General features: G+C 34.9%; 1 protein-coding gene across 1 annotated transcript in view; it reads right to left on the bottom strand.

Annotated features, from left to right (window-relative positions):
* Positions 1-828: 828 nt before the first annotated feature.
* UNC13C (unc-13 homolog C) overlaps positions 829-23313 on the bottom strand; it is a 574360-nt gene continuing 551875 nt past the window's right edge. Inside the window, exons 30-32 of the mRNA XM_059180554.1 lie at positions 7649-7741; positions 5952-6111; positions 829-2674 (exon numbers count right to left, since the gene is read on the bottom strand). Coding sequence (XP_059036537.1) covers positions 2389-2674; positions 5952-6111; positions 7649-7741 — 539 coding nt within the window. The 3' untranslated portion in view covers positions 829-2388. The remainder of the gene's footprint in view (positions 2675-5951; positions 6112-7648; positions 7742-23313) is intronic.

Below are 23313 nucleotides of genomic sequence, written 5' to 3'. Positions count from 1 at the left end.
ACCATTTCTAAATGATTACCTGTGTTTTGTGATATTAATAAATAGACTCAATTCACAATGCAACCATTAGCATTTTATATATATTGTATACAACTGTATATAAAAAAGACAATGTCTACATTCAATTAAATACTGGGAAAAAAATACTTAGCTCAAAAAATTTTTAAGTGATCCATGAGAACCCAAACTGCCATTTCTTTGAGTGTGTCATGCTTTATGACAACATGCTCCTTAAAGAGCTCAAGTTCGTGTTCTGTAAAATCATTGTAAGATGAGCCTAGAATTAATCATGCAATCAAATAACAAAATCTTCTGTAACATAAGTTTTTATTTAAGAATGTTGCTTATTCATATGTTAAATGTTGAATTTTCCTCTTGGGGCTTAACAGTATTCAGAGACCTACAGGTGGATATCTTTGTTCTTCCTTATGTTCAGTGTCATTATCTATAATGGGGAGCTGTTTCCATGAACATAACACCTGGAAGAATTTCCTCAAAAAATTTTTTAAAGATTTTATTTATTTATTTGACAGAGAGATCACAAGTAGGCAGAGGCAGGCAGAGAGAGGGGGCAAAGCAGGCTCCCCGCTGAGCAGAGAGCCTGATGCAGGGCTGGATCCCTGGACCCTGAGATCATGACCTGAGCCGAAGGCAGAGGCTTAACCCACTGAGCCACCCAGGCACCCCAATTTTCTCAAATTTTAATGGGACATTAGAACCAAAAAATGTGAAAAGTGTTCTAGCCAGTAAAGAGAGTCTGGGGTTTTTATTCTTAAGAATTATGCTGCATAAATGAAATAAAAAGGCAGAAAATACAATAGCGTTGCATGTGTTCCATATACATCCATTTATTAATGCATATGCCAGAGGACAGCACTGTACTATGCATTTGGAGAAGTCATCAACAAAGCAATTGCCTAACAATTTAACATGAATTAGTGGATCTCACTGGTCTGTTGTTTACACACCCAGTAGCAAAATGTTCTGAGAGTCATGATACCAGTCATTTCTGTCCTTAACATAGCAGACCAGCTTGTTCACAAAACATAATCATTGTAACAGGTTCTTGTTTCTGCATGTGTATGTTGTCCACTAACAGTTATGACCCGAAGTTACAATTACAGGAACTGTTCTACGGCCAAGTATTTAGATACAGACTCTAAAAAGTCAAACCATAAAAAGACAGAAAATGCAAATATTCATAAACTATTTCATATTCAAAATCCAACCTAGTTATATTTTAATGTACCAAGCTGTATTGAGTTGTTTTCCTATTGTATCTGATGCATTCTGGGCTTGTAAATAACATAAATTATAAAATTATAAGCAGTTTCTTCAGATCTTATTTTACATTTTTCACTAAATAGATGAAGACGTGTCTTTTTGCTCCAGTGCAATATATAGGAATGCTGCATTCAGTATAAATTGTTGAATATTTTTTTTAAAGAAAACATGTAACTTGATTAGAATGCTATGTAAATAAGGAGATAGTCATAACTGTCAGAGGCAAAACACTAACAGTATAGTTAATTATTATAGATAATTTGAAGAAACAAACCTTCCACTGCATCTCTAAACCCTTAATCCTATGACTTTGTAAGGAATGACATTTGGTGAAACCAAGACATAATGCTAAATGGTAAATGTATCAACTTACCTTTTTTTTTTTTTTAAACAAATGTGATGTGACCTTGGCAGTTTAAAAGAACAAAGTTTTGTCAATATATCAAACATTGTTAACAAACTATTTAGCATTGCTTTGTATAAGTTTGCTTTAATAGCTTTTCTTCACAGTGATATTTCAGAAAGGTTGGAAACTTGTCGGCATAAAATATTTCCCACCTTTTCTATTTTAATTTGTATGCAAAAATCATCACAATAGATCTGCAACTATAAAATTACAAACACTTTCTAGAAGTGACTGTATTTCTAGTTATGATAGAAAAAGTTAACTTGTATGACATCTACAATGAGGTAAGTCTAAATAAAACAAAATTTGGTAACAAATGCTTTCTGATCTATGAGAAATATAAGCGAATTTAACAAAAGACAGTGGACAAACTGAAAAAATGAGGTTTTTTTGTTTGTTTGTTTGTTTTTAGTATGTTTAAAGGATGAGAAATTGGTAATGAAATGAAACATTTTAAAAGATATTCTGGATTTTCACTTAACATTGTAATTTTGGCACTTCATGGAACATTTATTTTCCAAAGACCAGAACTGTTATAATATAAAAGTTCAGTAGGTTTTCCACATACTTTGTAGACATTGTACTTGAGTACTGGCAAACACTGAAACGTAGTGAACTAAACATTCCCATGTATTTGCACATGCATGCAGTAGTCAGAGTTTGTGGATTCTCAAAGATGATATCTTGCAGTATTTGTTTCAAGCACTCTCTTCAGCTGATCTGGTTTCGGATTTCAGTCTTACAAATTCTTTAGCCACATCATCGCTGGTCCTCTGAGAGAGTATTCTAAGGATAGTCAAACCAGTTTCATCCATAGAGACATTTTTCAGAAGGGGATACCATGCCCCATAGCTTCCCTTTTCTGCTATGTTCTGTAGTTGAATTACCGTCATTCCGATAATTCGATCTTCTCTGGCAAAGCAGTAATCTTTGACTGACAGATGAAGTTCATAGGCTCCTGGCCGGTTTTCATTACCCAGAATGCTGTTGTGAATTAAAAATAAGAATTTTGAGCAAAAGCTTGACTTCACCTAGGGCTCCATGTGGTTCTAAAATACTGTTAAAATTAAGTTTTCTCCATTCCTCAGCCATTTATTTGGCAAAATGCAGTATCATGTATTTATTTTTTTGTTAACATATAATGTATTATTTGTTTCAGGGTAGAGGTCTGTGAATCATCAGTCTTACACGATTCATAGCACTCACCATAGCACATACCCTCCCCAGTGTCCATCACCCAGACCTCCTATCCCTCCCCTCCCAAGTAACCCTCATTTGTTTCCTGAGATTCAGAGTCTCTTAGGGTTTCTCTCCCTCCCCTGATTATCATGTACTTTAACTCTGATGCAAATATCATTTCCATTTTAGATTGTCTTTACATAGATATTACTTAGCAATCTAAATTAAGTACTTTTTTGCCTATATAGAAATAGGAAATCAATCTGAATATGCTTTTCTGTCTTGATATTAAACATATTAATAGATAATAATAAATATTAGATATTTATTAGATTAGATAGATGAGGTATTTATTAGATATTTAACAGATAAATATTAGATAATAGATAAAGATTAATAGATAATTTAATACTAAAATACGCTATACTTAATTCTTGGAAGTGTGGTGTTCTCACTGACACAGGAGTAGGACGGGGTGGGGAAGGGTCGTGGAGGGTAGACCAAGGAAAGCGGTAGCTCTTGCCAGAAGCTCTATCCTTTTCATAGAACTTTTCAGAATAGAAGTTCTGTTCTCTTTTCTTTACCTCAGACTCCTGGCCATGCTATTATATCTAGGAGGCTTTTCTCAGGGGAATATACAACCTAGACTATCAAGCTACCACAGACAACAAGACTATTCACAAGATGCCAAATTAGATCCAAATCTCCAGAGTAAATCAATTCCAGCAGAGCGTGGTGCTTCCGTGCTGGTTCTTTCGGATGGCAACAGTTAGACACCTGTCAAGTGTGGGGCTGAGGATGGTCTGGACTAATAACAACTTGGCAGCGCAGAACTGAGCATAATGAAGAAGGCTGTGAGGTAATACGCTGAGAGTAATCCTCCCCTGCCCCTTATTTTACTGCATCCTCAGATCTCCTTCACTTTCTAATGAAGGCACATCTGTTCCTCAGCAGTAGGAGCTTCCAAATCCCTTCCTTTTCTAAGTGACTTTCTTAGATCAAACATTTTGCAGAGACCAACTTTTGTTTCTGGGCAACGCTGATAACTGAAGTGTGTACCTCTTTTAGAGACAACCTGAAATAATGTGAAAGAAAATGGAGGCCTGATGGGTAAGAACAGAAGAGCAAAATCTGATGGGAGCTAGATCTTCTTATGAATTAAAATGCTCCAAAAGGCTGCCTTTCCCCAGAATTATGCATGGTTTTACAACCTCACAGTGTTATATCCGAATTTTGCATGGTTCAAGTAATTCCTAGAAACTTGTAGAAGACATTTTAACTGAATCAATTTGTGTGTGTGTGTGTGTGTGTGTGATTTAGAGGAGTACATACATGGATGTGAGCTGGTTTATTAGCAGGGATTTTGAATATGGTTAATCTATTACAGCCATTTTAAGAGATGTGGTGGGATGGTTAAGTTCTGATGAGTGGTAACAGAGTTTAATATTCAGAATTTACTGTGCTGAAAAATCTCTGGGAAACTAGGGATGCAAAACAAACAAAGAATCAAACCAGTGATAAAGTATTTAGGTAAGCTAAGCATGTGTGCACGTGTAAACCCCAAGGGCTTGGTCCTCTTCTCTTCTCTATCCCTGATAGGTTCATCTCGATTTATGAAATTATATCTATACACAGTTAATTCTCAAGTTAGATCCAACTATCTATTTGATAGCCCATCTGGAATGTCCCTTAGGCATCTCCAAATCAATCCATTTAAAACAACCTTTGATCTCACCTCTTGTCCCGATTCTCCCACCTCAGGAAATCATTATCTATGCAACTGCTTATGCCCCAAACCTAGAGGTCATCTTTGATTTCACTCAGAGCCAGATAACTTCTATTTGCCTCAGCCAGATACACTTTCCATCCTTCATGTACTTTACAAAAGAATGCTGACCTGTAAGGACTGTATCAATAGTTTCTTCATACTGTGGCTTCCTTTTGGTTAAAACCAACAGGAAGCTCCTTCAGGATATCAGAAGTAATAGGGGGAGGTCAGAGTCTATTTCCCTGGCCCCTCATGTGTGATGCTGCCTCTAGGGTACTCCAAGGAAGGCCACTGCTCCTTTTGAGGTGGTTGATGACACATGAAGTCCCCCCCCCCCCCGACACCCCAGTTTTAGTAACCAATCTTTATCTCCTACATGCACAGTAGGGAAAGTAGCCTGACCCCTGCTTGACCCAGTTTATATCACTATGGCTTACAGTCCTTCAATTCTCACAGCCTGGTAGATTCCTTTGTAAATAAGGCTGTTTTGATGGAATATCCTAAATTAAGTGTTTGCAGAAGCCTAGCTTATATACCCCTTCCTTCATGGGCTACTTCCAGTCGACTGCAAGTTCCATTCTAATACATAACCACCAGTTTCCACTTCCTTCTCTCTCTCTACTACCCACTTCCATTTCCCTCCTACCAGCTCTACCAACTGTGAGTCAGTATCCTCTCTTGCCTGGACGACTGCAACAGCCTTCTAACTCATCTCTCCATGTTTGCTCTTGTTTTCCTATCATTTTTTTTTTCTACAGCAAACAGAATAATCACTTAAATATATAAATCAGATCATTCACATTCATATCTGAAAAGTCTTCAGATTGGGGCTTCTCTGAACACCCACTCTAAGCAGCCAATCAACCAACCTATGATATCAGCCTGTTTTAATTCTCTGTATAGTATTATCCTATGATAGATTTTTGCTTATTTGTGATTTTGATGTTTCTCATCCATGATGTTCCTCATTTCCAGAAAGTAACTTCAGTGAGAGCAGAGACCTTTTGTTATATATACCAAATTCCTCCAATAGTGCTTAAAGCATGGTAGGCACTGGACAGCTACTGAGCAATGGAAGGGAACTAAAAACTTAATTCAGCTGTCTGAATTTGCTGGGATCAGGGAAGAGCAGGAATACATGAACCTATAGGTTCTACCAACTGTGAGTCAGTATTCTCTCTTGCCTGGACTAAACCTATAGGTTTCCCTTTCCTTAGCAAAGCCCAGTGTCGTTCCCACCCTAATCCCCTCAGTAAGTTTAAGCTGTATAATGGCTATTGCCTGGCTGAGTAGGTGAGTGGGGTCCCAACTTACAATTGAAATGTTTCATTGTACTTTGGTGACCATGTGTTGCTTTTTGTCTTCGTGCCTTGTTTTCTCTTCTTGTCCCCAAGGTTAGGTCCCAGTATACAGACTTCCACAAAGGGCCGGAACATTGCAGTGGTCTGCCAGTTTAGGTCATTAATAGCAATCACTGAAAACCATAAAGGAAAGGAATGCAAAGTGTTAGCAAACAAATGTGTGGAATCTTAGCCTCCTCTTCGGTCCTTAGAGTTAATTTTTTTTTAGAATTAATTTCTTTTTAATGATGTATGAAGCCATAACTTGCCCTTGATAGTGTGGTAACCCTACTGATAAACATGCACGCACACCCACACCCCCCCCCCACACACACACATAAAGCAATTTACTCTTCTGAATGCACACTTGACTGAGCTTTCAGTTCTAAACTGTGTGGTATTGGTGTAGTGAAAATTTAGCTAAAATTGAAATGACATTTTTTTTACTAATGAAAAGTTATCATTCTTGTTTAACTAAAAATGTGATTTTTTCATATCAAAAGTGAAGATATGTTCATCATAAAACACCTAAAAAATATACAGAAAATAAGGAATAGATGAAAATAAAGTCTGTAATTTTATCAGTAAGGGGCAATGATGTAATATTTTGGTATGTATGCTTTCAATATTTATATGTAGAATGGGAGCACTTGTAGTCTTATGAGTCAGCTATATTTTTAAAGTCTATTGTGGATATCTTTCTAATTCATTATATATTTTCAAATTGCAAATAGTCAACTATATGGATATTCCATCCTATGTTTAATGAATAAGTTACTGTTATGGCTCTTTCCTAATTTTAGGCATCATAAATAATTCTTAAATGTGCATTCTTCTGTGTATACTTTTGTCATCCTTTGAAAAACGTTTAAAAATATATTATAATTAAAATACTTATTGTAAAAGTTCACAACTTTGAGTATTTGATATGTAGTGTCAAAATATTTTTGTAAAATATTTAAAGACACTGGCAAGTGTAAGCATGTCCATTTACCAACACAGTACATAATCCATTATAGACTATAACTGTTACTTTTATAATGCAAGCTATACATCAGGCGATGCAAATTTAAAATGTGTCAGAAGGCCATGGTTTTTAATAAGGTAGATATGGTGACTAACTCTATAATAGTATAAAACAGAATATGGCTTTATTGAGCAAAATTAACATTTAAATTTCACCTTTGAAATATCTGCCGCATTCAGATTATATTTTTGCAATCTAAAACCAATAGATTGAACTAGTCATTAAAAAGAAAAAAATCAAGTCTGTTATTGAAAATCACATAGAAAAACAAGTATATAGGTAGATAATGTGAATGGTAAGAACATAGTGACCCAACATAAAGGTTTGACAGGTTATGGAGCTGACCATAGCCCTAATGTTGAATGTACATCCTAGCATCAACAAGAGAAAATGTTCAATGTATGCCAGTTTGAAATGTAATCTCCAATGTATTTAAACCATTTAGATACTTCAGATAATATAGGCTAAATATCTGTGCCGTTGATTTTTAGATCAAAAGTTCTGGTTTCATGAAAAGGCTATGAGCATGCCCTGAAATCATTACATGTTTTTAAAAATAGATCTAAGAAAAAATTACATTTTTCATATTATTGTAAAGGTTAAAGTCTACTAGGCTATTTGGTCCATCTGGACATGATACATACCTTTTACAGTGACTTTATGCTCTCCAGTTCCTGGGGTTGCGGTGATGTCCACATGCACAGATATCTGACCCACTGAATCTTTGGAGGGGCGACCTGCAAATGAGCAGACATTTACTGCCTCAAACTTTCAGGCTACTTTAATAATAGATAGGTACATTTTCTGCATAAGGGACTTTAAAGTGAGTTCATGGAAATGAATGGTTCTTTTGATTAATAGCACACAATAGGTATCCACAAATGTTCACAGTTAAATTTGCTCTTTGGGGTTGAAGCTTTGGTATAAACATATGTAGCCCACTGAGCTAAGATTTCATATGATCCTCAGATATTATAAGACACTGTGTTAGTACTCGTATGGTTAAAAGAACTCGCACTTGCCTCACTAGGCCCAATTAAGCTCTCTTCATTGTTTATGTGCAAAGGTGTGTTATTGACTTTCATGCCTGAAAGACCTTTTCTACAATGTGCGCTACCAAAGCAGTAGGGCCACAAAGATGGCTCTGTAGAGCTTCTACTTTCATGAAGCCCACAGTAGACCAGGAGAGACCAACCTATGAATACATTGCTGCAGTACAGTACAAGTTTTATAATGTATATTTGCAAGGTCTGCTGATGGTATAAAAAGGAGTAGTTCATTCTCCCCTCATAAAGTTTACTCAAGAGTTAACATGCTATATTGGAAAGTCCCTGTGATTTGGGGTCAGATAAATTTAAATTCGAATTATAGTTATACCACTACTGGCTCCCTGATCAGATTTTGCCATATTCTCAATTTGGTTTTCTTATTTGTAAAATAAAAATAATAACACCAACCTCTTAATATACACACATGTATTAACATCTATGAACATACATATTTTTCCACAAATAGGAGCATATGTTCTAACTATCCTTTACCTTACCTTTATCTTTCCACCTAAAACTTCATAGATTATTCCATTTCAATATGTATAAAGTTATCCCTCGAGAGCCTGGAATAGCACAGCGCTAACTACAAAGTAAATGTTCAATGAGTAGTTGCGTGAAAATGAATCACTGAAATGTTTACAAATAATTAAAACATGGAAACATTTAAAACATTTAAAATAATGTTTGGCCTTTACTCCATTATGTGAATATACTACAATTTATTTAACCATATCTTGTTCTCCGATCTTTTGCTGTCAGGAACAAACTATAATAAGTATTATTCATATTTACAAGTTTATAGTGTAATTTCTTTGAACTTTTTTTTTTTTTTTTAAATTATATAGTGTAATTTCTATAAGTGAAATTTACTTGTCAGAGTAGGTGAACTCTAATTTTGTCCCATAGAGATTTTTTAAAGCAAATTCTTATTTATTTAAAATTTTAAAAATTCCAATGTAATTAACATAGAAATTATATTAGTTTCAGGTATATACTACAGTGCTTCAACAATACTATGACACTACTCAGTGCTCATCATAAGTGGACTCTTTATCTCTTTCACCTGTTTCGCCCGCCCCTCCCCACTATCCATCATTTTGTTCTCTGTAGATAAAAGTTGGTTTTTCAGTTTGTTTTTTTTTTTTTTTTTGTCATTCATTTTGTTTTCTAAATTCCACATATGAGTAAAATCATATGGTGTTTGCCTTTCTCTGACTGACTTATTTCGCTTAATATTATACCCTCTAGATCCATCCATGTTCGTGATCCACCACCAGGTTGGTGATATATAGGATAGTTTTACGTTATCCCTAAGTTGGTGATAACCTTATGAAATGAGGTCCTCCTCTTCAAGAATAGAATATGACTTCCTATTATTCAAGTCTTCTTCTGTGTACTTCAATTATGTTTTATAGTTTTACATTTTTCTTTGTGTGAATGGTACATATTTTTAAAGGCTTTTTTAAAAAAAATATTTATTTGAAAGAGAATGAGTGAGAGAAAGGAGGGGGCAGAGGGAAAAGGAGAGAGAGAATCTGAAGCAGACTCCATGCGCAGGGCAGAGCCCAAAGAGGGGCTCGATCCCACAACCCTGATCATGACCCAAGCCGAAATCAAGAGCCTGATGCTTAACCGATGGAGCCATCCAGGTGCCCCCCCATCTGAACTTTTTAATGAAAAATGTGCCCTTAATTCTTTTGAGTGTTACACATATATAATCAAGTATCTTTAATCAGTGAAACATTTCACTTTTCCTTTCTAGTTTTTATGCCTCTTATGCTAATTTTATTGGCGTGTACTTCTATTATATTACATGATAGTATTTAAAGTAGATATGCTGTTATCCTCCATTTGGCTCTCCAAATTCATTTCCCATACTTTTCCACTCTGCCTTCTGTCCTCAGAGGCTGTCTGACAATTTTAGTGATGTCTTCTCTACTCTAGTGTCTATTTGGGTCTGGCCAAAGGGAAGCCCTGGCAAGAGATTAGAAGCAGGAAAGAGAGTCACATCAGATATTTATTTCTTTGGTCACCTTCCTGTGGGCTTACCTTGTGCTGGCTGAATCCTGTAACCAAACATCATAATTTCCTTCAAGCAGCCCTCACTAGGTGACAATATTTTTGCAAGTGTTGCTTCCTCCTCCCTTGTTACTGTTAACGCAAAGAGTAGTTTAATAGTTCACTATTCCTTCTGGTTTCTTTATATCCCCTGCCCATACCTTTCTATGTAGTTTATTAAATCCTTTCCAAATAATCTTAATTGGGGTGTGCCAACTGTTGGGACTTTGGTTAACAGAGTTAATGTTTTTGATTTGCTCATAACTTTAATGAAAATACTTCGAGTATTTTCGAGTATTTTCCCAATACTCCTTCGTGGAACAATGAGACAGTTTTTGAAGGGAGGAACAGGCTAAAAATAGACACTAATTTCTTAGGAAATATTACTCCCAGAGGAGAAAATCCTTAAGGAGGCTCCTCAAGGCTGAGTTGGAGTTCATCTCTTAGACAAAGTCAAGGAAATAGCATGAGAGCACATGCATCAGTCAGAATGGCGCCTCCTGGAAACTGCGAGCAGCTTAGTATGGATGGAGCACAGATGAGGGAGTAGTAGCCAGAGGAAAGCTTTAACAACACGGTGGTACCCTGAATGCCGTTTAGAAGTGTGGAGATATTATCTCAGAGCTGCTGAGAAGTCTCTGAAGTTTTTGGCTCTAAGAGGCGTAGTCCGATTTATTTCTAGAAATAATTCCTCTCATGTGCGTAAGAGATGGATCACTCCATTCTCTTCTGGAAAGACCATTGCGTCTCACTGTACCATGAATCCAGTCCTAAAACCTAACTCTTTCCTAGGATGCTCTTGATGACCTTCTACTTGATCCATGTCGTAGGTCTGTGCTGTTCACATTAGTCAATTCTTGAAAACTTTCTTCATGTTTTCACCAAGACAAACCACATGTTGTGGACATCCTTTCTCTGTTATCCTATGAAACCCTATCCAAACAGCTCTACTATAAAAATATGTTCATTTCTTTATCCCACAAACAATCTGCAATTTTGTTCTTGATTCCTTCAAATGCTAAAAATCCTGGGCCGTGGAATCATACTGCTTTGATTATGCAGATGGTCTCACTCACTCACTAATGGATAATTAAAACTCCATGAACTTTCATTTTCTTGTTTTTAAAGTGGGTATAAAACCACCTACCTGGCAACACTGTGGTGAGGCTAAAAAGAGATAATTAAAGAATACATAGAATATTTTGAGCCTTGCATTTAACAGCTGCTAGGAAATGCTTCCAAGTTTATTATGACAATAATTCAATTCTTAATAAGGGAATATTTCAAAATTATTAAATCTTTTAAGATTCAGGCATAATGTCCACATATAGAAATTATGAAAAAAATATAGACATTATGGTTATCTAGATCAAAGACTGTAAGAAGATAACTCCAGAATGATGGACAGTCTGCCTAGCAACCTTGGAATTCTACTTCCTTCCCTCAGACTTCCTGGGTTGAGTAGAATAGAGATGGCAGATTTTTAGAGCCCTCAAATGTCTAATAAGGAAGACTTCCTTAAAATGTAAGACCACTTATTAACCAAGAATCTGGTGAGATGAGTTTTCTTTTGATTGATTTTTGTAGCTATTGCTGAAATCACAGGTGATGGTAAAATGTCTCTAAGCGACAGTGAAAATGCATGCATCTAGTTTGCATATTTTCATTGTTTTACTAAAGATCTGAGCTTGCTCAGTGCTTGGGTTTGTGGTTAAAATAGGTATGGCTTGTCTTGTATGTATTCTTTGAGCGATGATACAGCAGTGGCTGGATTCTGCCCAGAGTAAACATCATGAAATGGTCGTTAGGCAAGTTATTGATTGAATGTGTTTATAACTGAGGAAAGCCTTCCATCGGGACACTTGCCAGGAGGCGTCATTTCTTCATTTGAGTGTAATTTAAAGTCTTTAATTGTGTTACAGAATTTGAGAGATTTTTATAGCAGGGAATATTAAAGTTCTAATTAGGGAACTTGGGTTTCTGTTTGCGGCCTTTATTTTGGAGGAGAAATTTTATACTGTTTTAAAACAAGGAGCAGCTTATGAGACTTGCTCAAAACCTTTTAAAATGTGCTGTTTAAATGCACAGATACAAGTTTTACCTTTTTACAATTGCTTTTCTTCCATCTTCTACATGTAACTGCTGTGTGTGTGTGTGTGTGTGTGTGTGTTTGTGTGTGTGTGTTCCCTAAAGAGATACAGACAGTTGCATTGGGAAGAGAAAAACATTAAAAGTCATACGTATGTACTCAGCAGTGAATGAACACTTCTGTGAAACTGCCTGGGTAGAGTCATTTATACCAGACTCTAAAAATGCACATTTTCCTTTCTAACACAAAATGTGAAATTTACTGCTCAATCAAGTCAAACGTAGGCTTGAGAACTGACTTCTTAATGTGTCACAACCCTAAACAAGTGGAGTTAAGAAGTAGTTTAAAAGCGTTTATCATTGATTGCCGTTATTGCTTTAATGGCCATGCTGTGCACGACTGTCACTTTAGGACTCCAGGTCCTGCTTTCGTGGCCAGCTGCTTATACCACCCCCTAGAAGCCATGCTAATGCTTGGTATTGTAGTAAATTATGCAGTGGTTTTTTCTTCCTAACTATATTCCATAATGGCAGGGAGATTCTATTAATATTAATAATTCACACATTTTATCTCCAATTATATAATAAACTTATGATGTTATTTTGATAGATACTAAAGAGCCAATTCATTGATTAAACCTACCAGCAGTCCTCACTTTACATGGTGTGATAGGCCTAGATTCCTGCTCCCATAGTTTAGTAAAATAACACCCTGTCCCTACAAACAGGTTCAGATTTCACTTATCATGGTATAGTAAATGTGTATCATTGCACAAAGTATAAACTTTGCTTCTAGATTTTAGTTCACAGATCACTACATAAATAACAGAGATGTCATCAGTGATCAATTACATTGTTTCTTTCACAGTCTGCTAGTATTTACCTGTTCAGTTTACACATACAGCAAGGATGTAGTTGTGATGCTGCCTTCCCAGTGAGGAACCCATGTGACGTTTTACAAACATGGACAATCAGAAGAAGGGACTGACCAGCAAAGATGAAAGGACAGAAAAGAACTAAAGAGTGATGAGGCTGGAGTGAAAGTGGCATAGAATGTAAATGAACTAATGGACAAGGTTATTGAACTTGGGAATGTTGATACTACCACTAACAGAGACACTAGAGAAACAGAGAGGGAACTCAGTGAAAGTGAATTTACTGGCAGTAGATGAGGCAGAAGATGAAGATGTACTAGTGGAAGACACACTGGGGGAAAATCTTTACATTTAAGGAACTCTGAGAGATGTTACGATTTTGAAGTAGAAAAGATATATTGTCAGTAATTGACCCAAACTTCAGAAGGAATATGACATTCCATCAAGGTATACAAAAGATGTTTGCTCTTTATAGTAACATGATGAGAAAATGCAAGTACTAGGCAAACTACTTTTTTTTTTAAATTTTTAATTTTTTATTTTTCATAAACATATATTTTTAAAACTACTTTTGATAAAGATTTTAACAAGAAATGAAACACTTTAATTCTCAATGTTACCAGTATTTCCAATTACAATGTATTGAGTGTTGTACTATTTTTTCATTTGCCTGTACATTTATAACTGACAGTAAAAAATCTTGTTTCTTCTGACAATGTTTGCAAGATTAGGATTAGAATCCTAATTTTTCATGTTAATTAGCAAAAGTGCTTTGCACAGATACAGTTTGCACAGATACAGTTTACACAATTATTTTTACAGTCCTGCATCAGTGTGCAAAGTCATCACTGTGTACATATATCTGAGTTGACTTATTAACTACTTTTGCAGGTGCTTAAACTATGGAAGCTGCTTACTTAAGTCAGATGTGAGTTACAGGTGTGTTATACGGGCAAGGTACTGTTCCTCCTATCTGGTAGGTGTGCTATAGACTTGAATCTGATTATCCATGTACATGGTGAAATCTGTTGATTTTCTATCCCAGGATTAAAAAAAAAATTGGGCAAAAGCATTTGAAGAAAATATACATTGATCAGGTAGTTATTTCCTCCAAAGAGAAAGATAACATATAAGAGATTTCCCCCAAAGAGAAAGATAACATATAAGAGATTCCATTTCCCATGGAATGGAATATGAAAATCACCTAATATTCTGCTTTTTATTAACAGTTTTTATGAGAATTGAATGAAAACTTAATCTGAGGCTATGCCTGTTACATAATCTTGTCTATACAAAATCCATAGGAATTAAACACTTGTGTCTCAGATCAACACCTGGGCCTCTGGAATGTGTCCTTTGTCACTGATGTTAGTAGCTCAGACTTCCCCTTCAGGAATGAAAACTGCTTATGTGAATAAACATTGGCAAATGGTGTAGGACTGCTTTATCTGAAGTCCTTTTAAGAACAGCTTTTGAGGATAAAAGATACTGAGTACTATCAGATTATGATACACTAATATATAAGCATGCTAATAGAGTTAGTCTCCCATCTTTCATAATTTTAGCACACACTGTGAGGGACTAAATATTATAAACATTTAGTAATGATTATTCATGTGATAATTAACTCCAGGTCCTCAATAAGCATTCTGTAAAATGTCAGATGAAAAATACTACAACTGCTCAAGTGACCACTCCATTTTATCCAAACTAGCTAAGCCTCTGAAAGGGGGCTTGAATCTATTCTCAGAGCTCTTTGCTGGGACGCTCAAAGGGAAGGCATGGGGAGTTCATGAGGAACAACCATTCTGGCAATGTCACCGTTGAGTATCAGAGCTGACAGGTCTACAATTCAAGGTGGGAGTAACCTACCTCCATTAAGTTCTCTTAAGTTGTTAGACAACCTTGAAGACGGTAAGGTCAAATAAACCACAGAAGTGCTTTATTAACTTGAACTCCTTTTCTTCTGTCAACCCTTCTTTTGCCTTCCTCTGTTTCTTTCCTGTTCTTTTCTCATTACCTCCACAGTATTTAAATATATTTGAAGGAATTCATGGTAATCATGCATGGCTATAATTTTTGACCACTTATGTGTGGCAGGCATTGTGTTAAGTGCTTTAGTTATAAGATCTTGCTTTGATATTAAAGATGATAGGTACATTTTACAGATGGTGAAACTGGGTCCTAGATGTTACCTGTCCAAGTCACTAAATGGGCAATCTGGGGTTTGGTCTCAGATCTCTGGTTTAAAGGGCCCGGTGTATATGGTGCTGTGATGTTCATTAAACACTACTTTTCTTCCAGCACTTACCCTTTTATACATCAAAGAGGAAAAAGCAAACTCTGTCTTGGTGTTTTGTTTTATGGCATTTAAAGTCTTGCTGAACTAAAATGTAGAAAAGATGTGAAATCAAAGATAAACGTCACACTATATAGACAGATAGCATCTGGATATCTTATGATTATGTGTTTTTATGTGATAACATTAAGCTTGCATTTGCAACTTTTTATATTAAATTCCACAGTATTTTACCTATCAAATTCCAGTTATCATTCAAATATGCATTTAAATTAATTTTGCTTCTTGGAACAATATGGTTTCTTAGATTTCTGTGCTTTATCCTTAAAGTTACTACTAATTGAAATGTTTTTTTTTTCTTTTCTTGAAATTTTCTGAGTTCTACTTATTTAATGTAGAGTGTAGTATTGGTTACAGGAATAAACTATAGTGATTCATCATTTACATATAATACCTAGTGCTCATCTCAACAAGTGTCTTCCTTAATATCCATCTCACATTTAGCATATTCGCCACTCCCCACCTTCCCTCCAGCAACCTTCAGTTTGTTCTCTATAAATTAAGAGTCTCTTATGGTTTGCCTCCCTCTGTTTTTATCTTATTTTAAATTCCACATATGAATGAAATCATATGATATTTCTCTTTCCCTGACTTATTTGGCTTAGCAAAATACACTCTAATTCTTTTTGTTTTTTTTTTAAGATTTTATTTATTTATGGGACGCCTGGGTGGCTCAGTGGGTTAAGCCTCTGCCTTCGGCTCAGGTCATGATCCCAGGGGCCTGGGATCAAGTCCCGCATTGGGCTCTCTGCTCAGCAGGGAGCCTGCTTCTCCTCATCTCTCTCTCTGTCTGTCTCTCTGCCTATTTGTTATCTCTCTCTCTCTGTCAAATAAATAAATAAAATATTAAAAAAAAAAGATTTTATTTATTTATTTGACAGACAGATCACAAGTAGGCAGAGAGAAAGAGGAGGAAGTAGGCTCCCTGCCGGGCAGAGAGCCTGATGTGGGGCTCTATCCCAGAACCCTGGGATCATGACCTGAGCCAAAGGCAGAGGCTTTAACCCACTGAGCCACCCAGGTGCCCCTAAACTCTAATTCTCTCCACAGTGTTGTGAATGGCAAGATTTCTTTTCATTTTTAATGGCCGAGTAAGAATCCATTGTATATATGCACCACGTTACTAATTGATAATTAGTCAATAACCACTCCCCACCAAGTCTCCCTGGGGAGCTGCTTTCATTGTTAAAATAACTGGAACACTAGGAAATTGTGATGTTGTTTTCACTTTTTTTTTTAACTTTAACAGCATTTCTTTAATGTTGCATTACATTATTTATGTGCTTTCAGTCTGTCTTGCTTACCAAAATATAAGCTCTGTGAGCAAATTATCTTTGCCTTGGTCACAGATCTTTAGTGAGTAACACAATGCCCAATACACAGGACGCACTCAATAAATTTTTGCTGAATACACATAGTTATAAAATTTTAAAGAAAGGTTAAGAATAATGCTTAAAGTTCAAGTTTGAAGTTCTAAAGAATAATTATAAATGATAAACTGGTTTTATGACTTGGGAGTTTTATTGTGATCTACCTTTCTATTTTGATTTGCAGATTTTAAAAAAGAGATAATATATTAGAGAAACAGTTGAGATTCCAAGAATACTTCTTCCTGTCCCCATTCTCCATTAGTGGATTCAGAGCTTATGCCTTAAATGTTTTATACTTTTATTGATTATAAATATTATGCATTTATAATTATATTATTCAATACATTTAAAAATATTTATAAATGGTTGTGGGTATGATTTCATTTATTTATTTATTGGTTTTAGAGGTTTATTAAATGTTGCTATAGTTCATTCATTTACAACCTCTATTATTTTATGAATAGATCATTATTTGTTCACATATTCCCCTATTAATGATTATTCAAGTTGTTTCCAGTATTTTGCTATATAGCAAATGAAGCAACAAAATAGCAACACAGTTTCAATAGCCATTTTTTATTATGTCTCCTATTAAGATTTTGATCAGCATTGCACTGAACTTGTAGATTGTTGGGGACCTTGATGATATTGTTGTATAGGACATGAGCACAGTACTTCACTCTGTTCATTTACTTATATTCTTACATCTTACCTTGAATAAAATTTCAGGTTTTTTCCTAGAGGTCTTATACATATTTTGCCAAATTTACTTGTAGGTATTTTAATTGTTTTATTGTTTTAAATGATTTTTAAATTTCATATTCTAATTGGCCACTCATGAGCAAAGGAATGCTGTTGAGGTTTTATGTTGATTTTGTAAGGAAGGATCTTGTTAAAACTTTTTATTCTAATAGTTTACAGATTTTCTTATGACTTCTATGTAAATAACATCTGTTTTTAAGTTTTTTTCTCTTTTTCAATTCTGTTTTTGAGTAGAGAATTTAATGTGTCTGTAACCTTGAGATAAAAACTTAACATGGACAGTATGTAAAGGGAAACTCATGAAACTAGTTTGTACATATAACTATAAAAGCTAAATGAAATACAGATAGAATACAATCCATTCACCAAATACAGCTTATTTTAACTAGAAAAGGTTTGTTTAAACTATAATCATAATAAGTATAACTAAAAAATTCCCAAATTCTGAAAAAAATTTGATAAATTTTAGTGCCCATTCATAACAAAAACTGACATAATTCAGATTTTAGGCATGGTTTCTAAATGTGATAAAGAATATTCCTTTTAAAACAATAACCAATATCATACCCACATGTTAATTATTAGAAATCTTCTTTTAAAATTCAGAGCAAAAAGAGAATAAATACAATGTTCTGAAAATTTATATGAAACCAATGATTTAAAAAATAGAAAGTATTGTTTGGGTCCTAGAAATGGCAACAATTTTTTGCAACCCTATGTTTGTTTAAAAAAAAAAACAAAACCCTAATGTTTTTTCTTTAAGAGAGTCTCTTGAATTAACTCGATGAGATAAAAACCATAAGAAACGAATAGTTATATGATTTTGAATCACAATATATATCATTCTCAAAGCAGCAAAATAAATGTGTGTTTGTATGTGTGTGTGTATATGAATTTCTCACAAAGAGAAATTTGTGTGTGTGTGTGTGTGTATACCCTGAAATTAACCTAATTAAAAATGTGATAAAACCATGAAATTTGACTCAGACATAAAAGGATAATTATTAATAAAAGAAAAATATATCTCTAACATAAAGATAAAATACATTAAGGATGGTCACTTATTTTCATATTTAGTTATAGATTTACTGTAATTCTAATCAGATTCCCAAAGGCTTTTAAAATATATATTTTCTTACAGACTCCAAAGCCCATTTGGAAATGCATTTCTAATAGAAACTAAGAACTTATTAAAAACAGAACTAAAGGGAACTAAGATCTTATCACAACTTCTTCAAGAAAGTACCTAAAAACATATTTAAAAGGAAAAATTAAGACTTATTCTTATAAAATATTAAAGCATCTTATTAAGCCACAGTAATTAAATTGGTCTAATTCTGGACTGTAAGTAGACAGAATAGGGTAAGAGTTCCAGAAACAGAATTCCAGTATAATTAAGATATCAGTGACAAAGGGACCATTGGTGGGAAAGGGGAAGATGACTTCATATTGGTGGAAGAATTGGGTAATACCGGGGGGAAAAATGTTTAATTTACATCCTCACCATACATCATATACCAAAGATAAATTCTGATATACTTTTTAAAAAAGTTAAAATTGAAAAATCAAACTAAAAGAAGAATATAATATAGACAAATTTTTATTCGATATTTGTATGTGGAAAGACTCCTTGGACTTACAGAAATAAATCACAGATGAAAGCACATTGAAAACATTTGTAGGTCAAAAGATATCATAGGCTGGGCGCCTGGGTGGCTCAGTGGGTTGGAGCCTCTGCCTTAAGCTCGGGTCGTGATCCCAGGGTCCTGGGATTGAGCCCCACATGGGCTCCCTGCGCAGCGGGGAGCCTGCTTCCCTGCCTCTCTGCCTGACAAATAAATAAGTAAAATCTTAAAAAAAAAAAAAAAAAAGATATCATAGGCAAGTAATCAACCAAGAATATGTTTACACATTACAGAGAGTTACTCTCCTTAATTTATAAAACAATCATACAAATTGATAAACTCTAGGATGCCAATAAATAACTGAATATAGGTCATAACCAGACAATTCACAAAGAGAAATTCAACTACTTAATATTAAAAATGCTAGGGATTTAGTGGAAAATCTAAAATTCTAATCTGTTTTTGATGGTAATGAAAGTTGGAACAAGCTTTTGTTGGAAAAATACTTGAGTATTACATGTTTTCTAGATATTCACAACTTTGAGTTTAGGATTTTCATAGTGGAAGTCTATTCAAAATATAATTCTAAATACATAAAAGAATTTACATGGAAATGTTTATAATATTAATTGAAAATTGAAAAATTTAAGTATTTTGGGAATAAGCTAATTATGAAATATCATCTATGTGATTGGATATAAGTATAACATATTGATAAAGAGCAGATAATACCACGTAAAATACTTAGCTTGAAATACTATATGGAAAATACACGGTTGCATATAAAGCTCCTGAAGTATTTCTAACAAATATGAATATCAAAAGTTGAATAGTTTCTTTAAGATTTTATTTATTTATTTGACAGAGAGATCACAATTAGGCAGAAGCAGGCAGAGAAAGGGGGAGAAGTAGGATCCCTGCTGAGCAGAGAGTATGATGTGGGGCTCGATTCCAGGACCCTGAGACCATGACCTGAGCCGAAGGCAGAGGCTTACCCACTGAGCCACCCAGGCAGCCCAGCATATGTTACCTTTATAATCAAAATAAAATAAAGGTAGTTAAAACAAGTCTAAAAACTCTTATCAAGGGAGTTTGATTTAATATTGTTTAAAACACAAAGTTTGTCAATAAATAGGAATTTTAAACTCCCAGTTATAGAGGTTTGAAATAATACATCCATCTATTTTTATAGAAGAGTTTGATAGAGATTATAAATAGCTGAATCAGGATCCCTACAAGTTCCCCCAGAGTTAACGTAACGATGTTCTCACACCTCCTCCAGTTGGCACCTTCCCCTTTTCCAACCTTGATAACACCATTCTTCCTGCCATCCAAGCTCAAATCATTGAAAACCCCATGGGACTTTCCCTCTGCTTTGTTTACTGATCCTAACAACCAAATTTTGTCTGTTACTCTTTACATAGTGTATTTAATTCAATCTCTGCTTCACCATGCTACTCTTTTAGTTTAGGACCTTTTCACCACATCTAGATGGCTACATCACCTTCCAAGAAATCACCTTGCTTTCATGTATTTCTGTTGTATTTTATAGAACTTAGCAGGACTAAGCTTCCCAAGGGCGCCTGTTGCTTTGATGGAAAATTCCAAATTCCCCTAAGTAACTCATGGCTTTCGAAATTCTCCCTCCATTAATTAGAATCAAATTTCTCTCTCACTACACTCAGCAGTGTCCCTTTTCACAAACCTTTATTCCACATTCATATCCTGCTCCTCTCTAAGCTTTGCCACCCTTCTTTGGCTTTCCCAGTCACTCCAGTCTATGTTATTTACTGTCATTTGGAGCCACTTCTACATTCTTATTCAATACCACTCATTTTGGCAATTGAAAATATTCTACCTTATCATGTATTCCTATTTTCTCTCCTACCAAACATTATTGCATTAGAAATTACAACAATATTAAAATAGTTTCAATGTTAAATTAAAAAAAAAACTATACTGTCTAAAATGTTTGACAATATCTGCTATTGACAAAGCAGGTTGGATTTTTAATGTTAAAAAGTGTCAGTTGGGAAGTAAGTTCTGGAGATACAAAGTTGCTATGACACAGTGCAGAGAAGGTAAGAGGTCAGTTCTGGACCGTATTACCTGGATTTGAATGCAGGCTCCACCTTATATTAGCTGGGTGACCTTGGACAAGTTGTGTAGTCTCTCTGTGGCTTAATTACCTCATTTTTAAAAACAGAAATAATAGTAGTACTTGCCCCATTAATATGTTACAAAGATTAAAGACGTAACCTGTAAGGGACTTAACAAATATATGTGGCTTATAGGAAGTCTTTCTTATAATTGTGGTTGTTTCTTAAAATATTACACCAGTCCTCTCCTTTGACATAGAAATTTCCTTTTTTCTATTGAGGAAATCTTCAATTTATCATCTTCCATGAATCTGTTATACAGAAATACTTGCATAAATATACAAAGACATGACTGACTAAAGATATTAATGGAAACATTTTTACAATGGTCAAAAAATTAGATACAACCAAAAAATTAGATACAACCTATATAGTTTATAAGTAGTAACATTAGGAAATATAACCATATTTCATTATGAAATATGAATGTGCATTTAAAAATTGAAAAATCTGTATATAAATTATGAAAAGATAAGTATGAAAAATCAAATAGCCTAAAAGTATGCACATTATCCAACTAAGGTGGGTAAAGAAAGATGAATTTAAGTTTTATATTGTGTATGACCAAAAGTCTGGGAGAATAAATAGATAGAATCAGCAAAGTGTATTAGCTCTTACATATGAAACACTTTCATATCACCTGATTTGATTTTAGTGAGCATCTATCACTTGTTAATTAAAATGTTTCCATATACAAAAAGAAATTTAGGGTAGGAAAATGAAGGTGATGAGTTCAGTTCATTGACTTAGAATCCTCTGCTTTACCTAACAATGAGAGTACACGCTTTACTGATGTGGCTGTCATTTTGACCAGGATGTTATCCACCCTGCCGAGCAGATATCATGAACAAATTGCTGAATGCAGCATGTGAGCAAGTAATTGAACAGTGTTGAGAGGAAAATTAGTAATATGCATTGATGGGTTGATGGACCCATGTCCGCAGTGATCCAGTAATAGATACCTGGATGACAGCAGAAGACAGAGCTCACTTCCTTAGGGTAATCAGTAAGGAATGCTCGGCAGGCAGAATATTCTCAAGCAGCAGTAAAAATCATTAAAAATCAGTTTTGCTAGGGATAATAGAAAGATCCCAGAGATAACCATAGTTACCAATAGTAGGTCTGAGTATTCATTTAATAAAAAAGACTTTATTGCAGGCCAAAACCATGAAGAAATAGAGACTCTTGTTGAAACAGTAAAATGGAACTTCCCCATCAGTTTGGAGCAGCTACCCTGCAGGAGGCGGGTATACACATATTAACTCCTTTGCAGAGAAGGCAACAGACTTAGTAATGCAAGGCTCTGACCTTTTCATCAGGAACTGGTCTAATCTAATGTAAGCAGTGTGGACAACAAGATGGAAGAAACTGTAACAGACAGACTAAGTAGTATTTGTCAGAATAGAAAAAAGAGAATAGTTACGGTTCTACTTCCCAACAGAGGGAACACAAGGAACTTAATGAAAGAACCCGACCCCTACCCCCACTGCTGCAATTCTTTTTCTTCGCCTTCTTGCTTTTTTTTTTTTTGGCTTATTAATCATTCTACAGTACTGAATAAGACTTTGAACTTCAAAATCTGGAATGTGTAAAAACCGAGTCACCTTACAGATTTTAAAAAATAAACAATTTCTTCATTTGGTAATTAATTTATAAAATCTCCCACTCTGGAGGTGCTGTGGGGGGAACAGTCCATGAAATGAATGCATTACATTCCCTACCTTCAGATAAACAAAATAAAATATATACTTAAATAACTGTATTTGAGGGGAGCCTGGGTAGCTCAGTCAGTTAAGCATCTGCCTTCTGCTCAGGTCATTATTCCCCAGGGTCTTATGATCGAGTCCCACATCAGGATCCCTGCTCAGTGAGGATTTTGCTTCTCTCTCTTCCTCTGCCTGCCACTCCTTGCTGCTTGTGCTCTCTCTTTCTCTCTCTCAAATAAACAAATAAAATATTAA

This window comes from Mustela lutreola, chromosome 7 (genome assembly GCF_030435805.1).
Source record: "Mustela lutreola isolate mMusLut2 chromosome 7, mMusLut2.pri, whole genome shotgun sequence".
Taxonomy (NCBI): domain Eukaryota; kingdom Metazoa; phylum Chordata; class Mammalia; order Carnivora; family Mustelidae; genus Mustela; species Mustela lutreola.
This window is presented reverse-complemented; position numbering and strand designations above follow the sequence as displayed.